The 14309-nt window shown below is 38.8% G+C and overlaps 1 protein-coding gene across 1 annotated transcript in view; it reads left to right on the forward strand.

The window, feature by feature from the left end:
- The window catches only part of PDE3B (phosphodiesterase 3B), a 50091-nt gene extending 40638 nt beyond the window's left edge, over positions 1-9453 (forward strand). Inside the window, exons 10-16 of the mRNA XM_080975133.1 lie at positions 1288-1399; positions 3267-3380; positions 4226-4425; positions 5375-5578; positions 6359-6520; positions 7366-7612; positions 8268-9453. Coding sequence (XP_080831259.1) covers positions 1288-1399; positions 3267-3380; positions 4226-4425; positions 5375-5578; positions 6359-6520; positions 7366-7612; positions 8268-8494 — 1266 coding nt within the window. The 3' untranslated portion in view covers positions 8495-9453. The remainder of the gene's footprint in view (positions 1-1287; positions 1400-3266; positions 3381-4225; positions 4426-5374; positions 5579-6358; positions 6521-7365; positions 7613-8267) is intronic.
- The last annotated feature ends 4856 nt before the right edge of the window (positions 9454-14309 follow it).

A 14309-nucleotide genomic window follows, 5' to 3' on the forward strand; every position in this document is an offset into this window, starting at 1 on the left:
TAATAAAACCCCCACTAAAAATATGCAGAGAATTAAATTCCATAGGCCTGGGCAAATAAAGATGTTTTTACCTAGCAACTAAAAACAGACACTGAAGGTGTCAGGCATGCCTCTCTGGGGAAAGCATTCCAAAACTGGGGTGCCACCACTGAGAAGGCCCATTCTCATGTTGTGTCCCCGCCCCCCACTTTCCTCAGAGATGGAACCTCGGAGGGCCTTGGGTGAAGAATGCAGGGTGTGGGTTGGTTCACCTGGAGTCAGACAATCTCCAGGTAGTGCCAGAATTGGTGCTATTTGTTCAGACCATCTTACTCCAGTCAGCAAAATTCTGCACCACCAGCAGTTTTCCAAGCTGTCTTCAAAGGCAGCTGCACCTATAATGCATTGTACTACTCTAATCTAGAGGTTACAGAGCATAGATAACAGATGTTAGGCTAGCCCGTCCAGATAGGGGCATAGCTAGGCCCCCAGCCCAAGCTGATCAAAAGCACTCTGCATCTCTGAAACTTTTACCAACGATGTAGTGGATGCAGAATGACACAAGGGGATGGCAGAGCAAACAGATTAATCTCTGCTGTTCTCCCCTCCTCATATACTTACTAGTCACAGTTCTGGTCAGCAGTGAACATTATTAATGTTCATGTAGATGTTGTGCCATACTGTAGTCAGGAACTTAGAAAATGGAGTGGGAGTTGCCAGAGGAGATTCAACGCAATGTTTAAAATATAAATAGTTGCATGTAAGCCTAATAAATAACACACATTCTTGTGAATTATACACAGAATTCTTTTAGAGAGCAGTAATTAGATGGTTTTTACTAATTAATAACTAAACCTCTTTGGTTAGGAAACCTCAATAATTGGTTAGTAGTAAAATTGCATTAGGTTTTAACTTAAGATATCCATAGCTTGATCTGCTTGTGTAAGGTGAACCACTGATCTTTTCCCTATACCACATCCCATATTCTAGAGAGGCTCTTCACCCTCAGGAGCAGTTTTTGGAGGACAGAGGGGTTTGCTATGTTGAGGAGTAAGTGAGAAAGCCTGTTCTGCTAGTGCTTCTGCTTTTTGGATGCAGACCTAACAGCTTTATCCACTTCATTGTTTATTTATAATGTGCCATCCTAACATTCTTAGTATTCTATATATTTGATCCTAATATTTAATTATTATTTTTAAAAAATGTAGTTTTCTTTTAAAAGACAAAATGTAAAACCTAAAAAAAGGAAGCATAAATAATTGTACATTAACTTTCCTTACAATAAAAATAATTATATTCTGTGTTCAGGTTGCATTCACATTGTTTCAAGACACTGGTTTATTTGAAATATTCAAAATTCCAACTCGGCAATTCATGAACTACTTTCAGGCACTAGAAAATGGTTATCGAGACATTCCCTGTAAGTAATACCTTACAACATTAGGATTATTATTTTTTTCCTTTAAGCCACACTGCGTAGTTTATCATGTTAGTCCTATTTTCAAATATCTGATGCTGCAATGTAATACTATGATAATGATGGCTGGGTTTCTTTTATTAATATTTTTCATACGTTTTGGAAGAATAACAATAAATAGATTTAAATTGCTAATAATGTGATAACAAAAATGGATAAAATGAACTGTATGCATGTAAATCATTTGCTAGCTTCGTAAATACAAGGATATATTAATCAGTCTTGTAGAAAGTTTAATGCTGAAACTTTTAAATAACTTGGACTGTCTTTTAATTTTTATTCTTTATTCTTTCTCACATACACCATCAGTATTCAAACCCATCTAAATAAACTCCCCACTCCCACAGTGTTAGAAACCAAGATATGACAGCTAGGAGCTAAATGGCACCTTATGGGCGCAACCGCGCTATTTTATAACAAGAATACAAAGCTGAAAATGAATGAACTGCAGCTAAAATATTATGTTCATTTTTCACATGTTCTAGACTTTCCCCTGCCCACCCCCTTAATATTCTTAAGAGGGTCTCTTCTCCAGTCTTCAGAGAGTAGCTGGAAGTGGGGAGGCAGAAAAAATGTCCTTCTTTTCTTCCACTCTGCAGTTTTAATCTGAAATCTTAGGCACAGTACTGTGCCCAGAGCTCAAAAACTGCTCACCCTAATTAAATTCTCTGTCACAAATGTGCCTAGAACAATGGGAGTTTCAAACATTGTCCTCCGATTCAAGGAATTTTAGCAATTTTAGTTTTCTTGGTGGTATAATGCCAGGGGATTTCTGACAGAATTATCAACAGCCACCTTAAATATTCACATATCTATTTCTCTTATTGCAGACAAACTTTAATTTTGAAACAACTCCTACCTGCTTCTTTAACTCTTCCTTCACTCTACCATGCCATTATGCTTGTCTGCAACATTGTTGAAATATTCTTGAAAAACTTGTGTGGAAGATACTTTGAGAAATAGCTCAAATAGCTTATTTGTAGCAGCTAATACACCCCATGCTGAGCTTTTTTTGGCACATAATTGTGGGGTTTGAGTACCTTTAGAATGTTGACACATTTGTCACTCACCCCCCCCCCCCGTACTGTCATTAGAGGATGGGGGACCTTTCTGGCCAGTAGGCCAGATCCTTATCTCCCCTGGAGGAGGGTGCATGGGGCCATTAATCTGTCAATCATCTGGTGATTTGGAGCCCCAGTTGCCTCAAATGGGGGGTGGGGTGGGGAGGATGTCTGAAAGCCCTATGTAAAAGGAAGAAGTCCTGTGTGCAGGCAATGCTGTCAAAGGGCCAGATTTTTTACCCCACCAGTAAGGAAGTGTATGAACTTTCAGAGAACAGCTGGCTGTGAATTACAAGAAAACTAAAGTCATAGTGTTTTCAAGAAACTATAGGGCCCATACACGCTATATGGATAATCAGTTGATCAAACAAGTTAAAAGTCTTTAAATACCTTGGCCTTATTTTTCAGTCAACAGGGTCATGGGGAGCACATCAGAAATATGCAAAGGAAAAAGCATTTCAGAGTGCCAAGATTCTGACATGCTTTTTCCATACGAAAGGTGGCAATCACATACCATCAGCACTTAAAATATTTAAAGCTAAACCCCCCTAGCACAGTTATTATATGGGGCTCAGATTTGCATAGGCGATCGCCTTTAATCTACAGAAGCTGTTCAGTCTAAATTCCTAAGGCATTTTTTGCCTCTTCCATCCTGTGTTCTAAGTGCTTCACTGCTAGCAGGTTACAGATGGTATGTTTAGTTTATATTATGATAACATTTGGATTTAATTAAAAAAATCTTATTTTAGATCACAATCGAATACATGCAACAGATGTTCTTCATGCTGTTTGGTATCTTACAACAAGACCAATTCCTGGATTTCAGCAACTATATAGTGATTCTATAACTGGAGCAGACATTGGTATGTGACTTCGTTTGGTCTTCCACAGAGACCCCCCCACCATAATATAAAATGAATATATTTGAAGTGGAGGAAATGTCTCCTATTTTTTTCTCTTATTACTTGTAGATTTCATGGTTGAAAGATAGAACTAACAGTCTATGTCATTTACAAGCACTGTGTGTCTGGTTTTAGGATAATTGATTGAATAATTGCTGACATGCTTTGCTTCCTAGCCAAGGAAACTGTTTCACTTAGATCTCTTATCCAGAATGAGACCTATATCTTCCTGCAGTGGTCAGCATGTTTCTAGCAACTAAAATACATTAGGCTAATATTTCTTTATTTAATTAAGAAATGAAACGTCTCAGACTAAAAATACCTAAGGCTAAACTATTTAACTTAATTAGAGCTTTTCCTAATTATTCCAATGTAAAAATGAAATAGTCCTGAACATTCAAGGTCTTACTTTAATTAATATATACTCATCTTAAAATGTTCTGTTAAGTTTAACCCAGTATGACTTAAAGGAAATTGTTTAGCCTTAGTTTTACACAATAGAAATAGTAATAGTAAGGCAATATTTTTTTAAAATTATGTGTTCTTTATATAATAAAAGCATCATAATATCTTTGGGTGGGGGACTTGAATTGCATGTGTGTCTTAGAAGGAAGTATTTATTTCTGATGCATCGCAATTACATAGGATCATTCAGATACAAGAAATACAGCTTTTTTAAATTTAATTTTTAAAATTTAAACTCAACACAGTGAAATCTGTTCATTGATGGGTTTAACATAAATATTTATGAAGATGCTATCGCTGAATATTCTTAAAATGTAAGTTCATGTCTGTTATTTCCCCAGATACAGAAGATGATATTTCAGCTGACCGAGTTGCCTTTATTTCCTCCAGGAGTTGTGCTATGGTTGATGAAAATTATGGATGCTTAGCCTCAAATATTCCAGCCTTAGAATTAATGGCTCTTTATATTGCAGCAGCTATGCATGATTATGATCATCCTGGCCGTACAAATGCTTTTCTGGTAGCTACAAATGCTCCTCAGGTAGGATGTTTGGTCTTCTGGAAAGTTTCTGGTATTCAATTCGATTCCTGAAATTTAGCAGACACATGCATTAATATTTGCTGACTTTTAAATGTGTTTGATAGATGGGTACTGTGCTAAAGGAAATCATGCAAAATCATATATTCCCAAACACATCAGAACAAACAAGATTAATAGTAATACACATATACCTCATCAGTGTTCCAATTATATAGTCTTACTGCACTTTTATAACAGGATTTTAAAACATAGCTGGATGTAATAGCAAAAAAGATAAACATTGTAATGGGAAATTCCATTCTGAATAGCCAAGCAGGCTTCATAAATGAAAATTGTATTCAAACATAAGAAAAGTTATAAATGCAATACATAACATAAATAAAACTGATAAACCTTACAATATAGTTTTGCTCAAGAAAGCTTTTGATTGCCTGGAATGGGATTTTCCCCAGTTGGCACCAGGACACTACCAAGTGCGTAATATTGTTCCTCCTGTTGCTTGAGGCAGGAAACCTCATCATATCAGCTTTTGAAAATACCCGGCTAAGATTTGCTTTTGTAATACTGGATTAAATATATCGGTAACTGATTTATAGGGCCATCCTTTGGTTAATTGCTTTGACTGTTTTGAAGGGGGAAGGAATGGGTTTCTGTGCAGTCAGTTTGAAACTGACCCAAAATCCCCATTTTTCCTTCTCCAAGGGAGCATTTCTAAAATGCTCTAATAAGGCTACAGTTTAAATATTTTGAAAACATTTGGAGGAAATATCACAACCACAGTTCTTCCCAATATTTTCAGGTACAACAAACTGCCAGCAGATTAATTGTAAAACATGGACCTGCTTATACATTAATTTTGCTCTGAATTATCTCTGGAGTCAGAAATTTTATTTGGTCTATACATTTTTGTGAAATGTCAATCTTTAAAGGATGTGTATTAATTTTGCAGGCTGTGCTGTACAACGACAGATCAGTTCTAGAAAATCATCATGCTGCCTCTGCATGGAGCCTCTTCTTATCTCTGCCAGAATATAACTTTTTGCCTAATCTTGATCATGTACAATTCAAGCGATTGCGATTTTTAGTGATTGAAGCAATTCTTGCTACAGATCTTAAGAAACATTTCGATTTTCTTGCTGAATTTAATGCCAAGGTTTGTAGCCCAAGTTTATGCCTGCATGCAGGCTATATACCATAATGATTAAAACTTAGCTTTACATATTTAGTTACCGTGTTTTTTTCGTGTATAGGGTTCCCCCCCCCCCCAAAAAAAAATTGGTTTAAAATTGGGGCTCTTCTTATACACGGGTAGTGCTGGGGGGATGTTTTCTTAATTTGGAGTCCCCCAAAATAGGGACCATCTTATACATGGGGGTGTCTTATACATGGAAAAATGCAGTAAGTTTTTTTAACCACTGAGTCAAAAAAATCTTTTAAAGTGATGTACAGAATTATAATAATTATCCACAATATGCAGATAAGCTTAACAGAATTTACATTTGCATGCATTTGCTGAAATAATTTTTTTTAGCAAGCATGCAGTACTATAACAATAGTATTCGTAGGCCAGAAATTTCAAAGCATGGATGCCATACTGAAATATTAATTCCTCATAGATGTGGAACAAACATTATATGGCACTGAACTGCAGATCAAGCAAGCAGTCAGGTAGGTACATGAGGGAAGATTATTCTCCCAGGCAAGTGTGTCTACAACAGCAGCCTAAAGCTGCTATTTTCCATACACTTACTAGAGAGGGAGACCCATTGAACTGGGAGTCATGAATAGTATTGATTGTTTTGCACAATGTATAATATAAATAATGCTCTTCCTTATATGATGAATGGCAAGTCCACTGAATCTAAGTCTGAAAGAAATAGACTGTGGACATTAGTAAACCAAAATACTAAAAACTGTTTTTTCTTCCAAACAGGCTAATGATGTAAACAGTCATGGTATAGAATGGAGTAATGAGAGTGACCGTTTATTAGTGTGTCAGATATGCATCAAGCTTGCAGATATCAATGGTCCAGCAAAAGTTAGAGATCTGCACTTGAAATGGACAGAGGGCATTGTCAATGAATTTTATGAGCAGGTAGGCCTGGGAAATCAGAATTTTTGAAAGATTTGTACAGTTTAAAGAATTCTATTCATATGTTTTAGTTATAAACTCCCATTGTTTTAGGCACATTTTGCAACGGAATTTCATTAGGGAGAGCAGTTTTGAGCTCTGGGCTCAGTACTGCACCTAAGATTTCAGATTAAAACTGCAGAATGGAAGGAACGGAGGACCTTTTTCTGCCTCCGCACTTCCAGCTACTCTTTGAAAACTGGAGACTCTCTTAAGATTATTAGGGGGATGGGCAGGGGAAGGACTAAACCATGTGGAAAATGAACATAATATTTTAGCTGCTGTTCATTCATTTTCAGCTTTGTATTGTTATAAAACAGCATGCCTAGACTTTCCATTGTTGCGCCCATAACCAAGGTTTAAGGTGCCATTTAGCTCCTAGCTTTCATATCTTAGCTTCTAACACTGGCTATTGGCATAACTATAGCTTAGTAGGAAAAGTGCAACTGTATCCATTTGTATCATGATGCAAAAGTCTGTTTTCATGACCAATGGTTACTGGCTATCAGCAGATGGCAGCTGTAGTTTGTAGCAATACTTATTTAAATATTGTATTTACATGCTGGGCGTGGCATAAACCAGCTTTATATATTCCATGACTGCTGCTTAGAAAGTGTGATTACAGTGTAGTTTCATAAGGAAATATCTGCTGATAATATGTTCTTTGTGATGCTCTATAAGACTAGAACAAATGTAACACAACTCCTTATTGAAATATTGGCTGTTTGTTTTTGTTTTATGTGCTCCAGTTACCAAACTTTGCACTGATACCCAATCTTTTCTAAGTGTTTGTATTTATGAATTTACAGGGAGATGAAGAGGCAAGTCTGGGATTACCCATTAGCCCTTTTATGGATAGACGTTCTCCTCAACTTGCAAAACTTCAAGAATCTTTTATTACTCATATTGTTGGTCCTCTCTGTAACTCTTATGATGCAGCTGGCTTGCTTCCAGGCCAGTGGATTGATCAAAAAGATGATGATATGGAAAGCTCTGAAGATTATGATGAAGAAGAGTTGGACAGTGAAGACGATGAGATGGAAGATTTAAGCACAAGTAAGTCTAAATACTTAAACTACATACAGAATTTTAAATGGATTTGGATCTAGTTAACTTTTTACATTTGTTGAAAGCTGCCCAGAGTAGCAGATGGGAGGCATATAAATAAATTGTTCTTGTGTGATCCTGATATCATAGTAAAATATCACCATTACAAGTATCTATAAAGGGTAACGTTCAAAGCTGCTTGAGTGAACTTTCCCCATCTTCTCTTCCTCCCTGAACACCAGCAATCTGTTTGATAGAGTCCCCTGACCCTCTGGAACATATCTTGGGGGTGCATGTGAGGCTGCAGGTGAGAGGGAAAGCCCCATTTCACCAGCAGAATTCCCTTGGATCTGTGCTGCTCATTCAAACATTGCACCAAATTCCTTCATATTTCCATTTCCAATTAAAAGGTTCCATTACTCCCCAGGTCCTTTCTTCCTGCCATCTCACAAAGCTCGTCTTTCATCATCATTCTGAGCACACAGACCATTCTCCTTTAACCTTTAAGCACATCCTGCTCCCTGTTTAATCAGCTAGAATGCCTGACAAAGGTGTATTCATAGCCATTCAGGTTGGTTCAGTATCACCACTTTCCTAAGCATAAGGAAAGTGTTTCATACTTGTTTAGCCCTCTTTTGAAAAGTGGCATTTCCCTCTTTTGCAGAACTACAGAGAAGAAAAAGCAGGCAGCGAATATTTTGTCAGCTGATACACCATTTGAATGAAAATCATAAAGTATGGAAGAAAGTAGTTGAAGAAGAAGAACTAAATAAATCAGAAGAGAGTAAACAGTCAGAGAATACATCCTTATGTCAAGCAGATGAAATTCAGGTTATTGAAGAAGCAGATGAAGAAGAGGAACGACATCAAGGAGCAGAAAAAACATTTTAAGAAGCCTTCAGAATGATGTACAGTACTGCTCCAGAAATAATGTATTATTTCACATAATGCTGACTTTAGACTGACACAGTGAACATAACTGTAAGAGAGATTTGAATACTGTGAAAGGACATATTTTCTCTTAACAGTATCCCACTCCTATGCACTTTTACCACATGGAATTTGAAAACTTTATTCAAAGGTTGAATATTGCATTCCATGATGCAAAGATCTTATGCCCAAGGTGGTGGTCAAATACCTTGTTTTGCTGTCTTGCTGAAAACAGCTTCTTAATATTAAAGTAGTATATACCATTTTTGAGAAAAAAAAGTTAGCTGCCTTATTTTACAAAGTCACCAGAAGTATTTTGTTTATAGGACCTACCGGTAATTGGGCTGAATACCAATACATGTTTTGGAATTTGTATTTTATTTTTAATGTGGATTCAAAAATCACTGTTTCTTATTTGTCAGTATGAATATTACAGTTTACACCTGTTTGATTTGCAATTGTTTTATTAATGAAGTTTTCTTGGATTGATTTAACCATTAGATGACTGCAACCAGAATAGATAAATTCTGGATTTTGTGGTTAAAATTTTATCCCACCTGCATCAATTTGATGCTTTTTACTGTGGTGCACAACCTGCCATTTTATTTTATTTTTTGGAAAATGTTCAGGTTTGCAGTGAATATCCAGGCTAGTTTGCTAAATATACACCTGTTGCCTTGTTTTCATTGTTCTGTAATAGAACACAAAAGCTATCTCACTTTTGATAATGAAGGGACTGTATTATTTTAGTCAATAATATTATAAATATGTTCCACTCTTACTCAGGATTCATGTTTAGAAACATGACACAACAGATTTTATATTTACAATATTGTGCTAATGCTAGGTGTTCATTTAAAAAAGAGAGAGTCTACTTTTTCTTTGTATGTAAACCTTTGAAGAATTAAAAGATGGTTTTCTATAAACAATTGTTGTTCTTCACTTTGCAAAATAAGAAGCACACGGTAAATATTCCTGCTTGCGGTAACCACACATTAGATTTAAAAAATAATGAAAATACAATAGTAATTGAAGTCCAGTCACATGCCCAGGTTATCTGTTGTCTGCTCATTTTAGTTTCACTTTACATACAGCCCATATTGCATTGGGCAGTAAGTCCCTGAACTGTGTGCCTGATTAAAGCCCACTTAGCTTGTACTCTTTTTGGAAGAAACATTAACACTCTTCTGAAATGATGGGGAGGGACAGTAGCTCAGCCATAAAGCACATTCTTTTGTATACAAATGGTTCTAGCTTTGGCACTTTCACATAAAAAGGAGCAGGCGAAGCGGAGAGAAGTCTACCTGAGAACCAGGAGAGCTTCTGTCAGCCAGAGTACACAATACGAGATTTGATGTTCCTTTGCCTGCTGTGTGTCTAGAAACAAACCATATGATATCTATCTCAAAATAATTGGTTTTGCTTACAAGCAAATCTATGCAGAGTCAATTACTCAATTAAAACTCATATGTTTAGGTCGCAATCCTTGCTGCCTGGATTGGAACAACCACCAGTGGGTGGGTGGGCAGATTACAGGTCACTAAAAGCCTGGAGTTGGTACAGTGCTCAAGCCCAGATTGGGCCTGGGTTCTGGGGCAGCTCAGCCTCTTCCCGCCATCAGGGAAAAAAACCATTTTGTGGCTTTTTGCTGGTGGCAAGCCTGCCACTACCACATCTACCCCACCTGTTCAGCAGTTGGAAGTGGAATCCACATATCGGAGTGATGACAGCACTATGCAGGCAATGGCCAGAAGGGCTGCTCTGTCCAATCCAGCCCCACCCCCTGCAGCCCAGGGCAAGAGGGCGGGGCTTGCATTACTCTGCCAATCAACTAACTTCACTGTTGGCTGGGCAATAGCCCTATTTGAAATCTTAAATTTCATATCCAAACAAGATTCTGTGAACCACCCTGAGATCTAATGATGAAGGGCAGTATATAAATCTAATAAATAACAACAATTATGTTTACTAAAATTCTGCATCTATTAAAAGTCACTAGCAAAACGCTCTAACGTTAGTGGCCCTGCAGATCCTGCCTTAATTCTGTTAATCAGTTTCAAAATCAGGGCAAGACCCATTGCATTCCGCCCTGCCCCACAAAGTGTGAATATGTTTCTCTGCCTTCTCTGAGGGCAAGCCCAACCTTGTAATAATAAGACCTTAACACCAACATAAACTTTCAGGTCTTTAATATTGGAAGACAAAAATTGTCAGAACACTTAAGTGTAAGTGATAACTGAATTGCACTCTAGATAGATTTTGCTCAGCCTTTCCAAACTATTGAAATATATTGCCAGCTCACCCTCTAATAACAATTAATATAGCTCAACCTGCATTTATAATCATTTCTGTTTTTCAGAGCTGAGCTCAGTCGGAATGAAAGTCAGCTTTAATGAATTCCTAGAGCACTGTGCTGGAAAAGGGCAGATTTTAAAACAGTGCAAACTCCTCCAATAAAACAGAGATTAATGATCAAAAACTTTTTCTGTAATCCTATATAAAGTGTATGATATAAATAAAAAGGACATTTGGACTTGCTATCTAGGAGTATGGCAAGAGGGCTGTATCTATCATTAGGATTTTTATCCTTTTCTTAAAAAGCAAAAAAGGAAAGAATCAGGAGGGTTAAAAAATATCAAGGGTGTGTGCTTGGAAAAAGAAATTGGAGGCTTTCATTAGTGTGTGAAAAAGCCAGCCTGCATCCCACCTCTGGAGCTACAGAGGTGGGCAGACATGCCCTGGCACTTGTGTGACAATCCCTGCCACCACCCCAGCTCCAAAGGTGGATGGAAGATTGGGGATTGATAGCTGCATGGGCAAAGCCCCGGATGAGCCTTGTGCATTCAGAGCCAAACTGGGAGCAGCCTTTCCTTGAAAATGCTCAGGGTGGTCTCAAGCATCCAGAAAACACAGGGTCCCTTTCAAGCAGCTACACCCAACCTGGCATGCTTCCCACTGGCCCTTTCTTCTGTTAACATAGTGGGATATGCTTCTGAGATTGAATAGGTTTGTCCCACACAAATAAAAAAGCTTTTGATAAATTAGAATGTTAGATATTACAGCTGTGAGCTGGATCTGTCTGAGTCTTGGACATCAAACCACATTTGGTTCAATCTGGGAGTCGGTCAGATCAGGTTGCGGCAGCCCCAGGGTGGGTCCACCCAGAGTGATCTGGGACTGTCGCAAGGGCAGTGTTGGTCTGGCAATGAGGAAAGAGGAAGAGACCAGCATCTCCTGCCACTGACCATTTCTAATTAGGGTTTAAACCCCTGATTAAACAGCTGGCGGGGAGGAGAAGGACTCATGATTGTGCAGGCCTCAAATAGGTTTGAAGTGTGAATCTGGGTCAGGTTGGCTCTGGATCACCTTGGATCAGATCAGAGCAACTCTGAGCACTGGATCAGGTGCCACTCAGGAAGATGGACAATTATTAAACACCATTAGACATGTTTAATAACATATTTATCAAAAACAGAAACGTTAAAAACTACCAGGTTCAGATGGTGACCTCACAGTATTTAGCAAGACACTTTCAGATTTTAGTCACTTTTCATCCCACAGATACCTTTCTTTAATAAATGCTGATGGCCTTTTTAACTTTACGATTCACTGAATGATGCTAACATTACTTTGATATATAAGACTACTTTGTGCTGACTGATCTCTCTTCTGAAGCAGGTTTCTAATATCATTGCTGCCTCACTTGCTAAAAGATTAATTAGAATAATAACCAAATATGTACACCATACTCAAGCAGATTTTATATCTGGACATTTGTTATAAGGAGGGCTTTTAATATAATCAATACATGTAGTCAAAATGCGGGTGACACCTCTGGATGTTCCTTAGTGCTGAAAAGCTTCTGAACATTGCAGATGGAAATTTTTATTTTATTTATTATTTTATTACTTCATTTCATACCATGGTTCCTCCTGAGCCCTAGGAGTGTGTTGGCAGTGAGAAGAGGGTGACATATGTAGCACAACAGACCTGCACTGCTCCCAGTGGGTCTTACTCTCCTGTAGTTGCTGCTGAGGCACATTAACACAATAACTTATTAAAAGCGGCCCAGCTCTCCTCCGTTCAACCTCCACCTTTGTGGTTTAGTAGCAGCAGCCCACACTTTCTCAGACCTCAGAAGAGTACGCTGGTTACTCACAGCTCCAATCCTAAACTCCCAGTAGCCCAAATGCCAACCATTTTGGCACATGGGGATTCTAAAACCCTGAGGCTGGCAAACAGCCAAATTATTCAGAATAAAGGTAGGAGAGAAGCTGGCAAAGGTCCAAACAGAATACAAAAATAAAACTGAACCCTGTAGCTCTAAAACTGAACTTACCGTAGCCTATTCTCTACACTCCTTCTTCACATTTCCTCACAAAGAATCGGCAAGGCTGGGCAACTTCACAGAAGATCCCATCTTGGAACACGGGCTGGAAAAGGAACTGGATCCCCTGCTCTTGGAAGGGGAACAAGTTGCAAGAAGCTTGCTGTTTTGGGCACCTGTCAGCTCAGCTTTTTAAAGGCTCTTTCCCTGCTTATTATGAGAGGTGGGGAGTGTGGCGTCTGCCCTCCTAGGTGGGTCATAAGGAAAGGGTTAAATGAGTGTGAAGTGATTGGCCAGTGGGAACCCAAGGGGAGGAGTTAGAGTTGGAGTTGTTGGGAAGTCAGCTGGGAGTTGAAGAAGGAAGAGGGAAGATAAGTCTGTGGGTTGGTCTAGTTTTGATGTGAAAGAAACTGTTAGGAGGAGTCAGATAGACAGTTGGGAGAATCAGTTAGAAGTTATTAGGAAGGTATAGGCCGGTAAAGAAACTAAGATTAAGAAACTGACAAGAAAAATTATCTGAAACCATAACCTTGTTAATGCTTATAAAATAAACTTGCTTATTTGATTTAATGTTAACAACCGTCTGGACTCTGTGTGTACCCGAGAGAAACGGGTTGGTGGCAGCGGGGAAGCAATCACAGTGGTGGCACAGGGGTCAATAGACCATCAAACATCTGGGGACCCTGTGTGATCGTCACAGGGAGCCTTGGTTCTTTTTCATCACATTCCTCAGGTAGGCCCTTTAAGTGACCTCTTTGCAGAAGCAGCTTGGCAGGTGGCAGGTGCCAGGTTGACCTGGGGAAATGGCGGGCTGCCAGAGGGCACCAGAAGATGGGAATGAGGACTCTGAAGGGGAGGAGGAGGCTAGGCATAAGAGGCTGCTTGAGGAAGTCCCCTTCCTTTCCCCCAGATGTGCCCAGACTCGATGAGGCAGGAAACCCTTCTCAGACAGTGGAGGATGAGGAAGAATTAGAGGCCAAGCCCTCTTGTGAAGACCTCTGAGGAGAAGGTGCATCCATCAATCTCTTCCATGGAGACGCAAGGTATCAAGAGAAGGGAGATTTGTTTCCTTTGAAGAAGGACCTGCCTCAGGCTATGAATGATCACAGGGCTAGTGATAGAGAATCTCCTACACTACTTCCATGCCTCTGAATACCCATTGTTTAAAGAACAATAGTACCGTTGTCTTCAAGTCCTGCTTGCAGGTTTCCCATAGGCCCCTGGGTGCCCATTGCCAGAAACAGAATACTGCACTAGACAGGCCTTCAGTCTGATCCAGCAGGGGTCTCCTTATGTTCTTACTTCAGATTTCGTTTTATTTTGAAAGTCGTTTTCTTTTAAATCTGTATTGAAGTTATTTGTTTGCTTATTAAAAACAACAACAACCACGAATGAGTTAACGATTAGAAGCCCCCCAAAACACATAGAACCTGTCCCAATTCTGGTCGT

Source organism: Podarcis pityusensis, assembly GCF_964106645.2.
Source record: "Podarcis pityusensis genome assembly, chromosome: 1".
Classification (NCBI taxonomy): Eukaryota; Metazoa; Chordata; class Lepidosauria; order Squamata; family Lacertidae; genus Podarcis; species Podarcis pityusensis.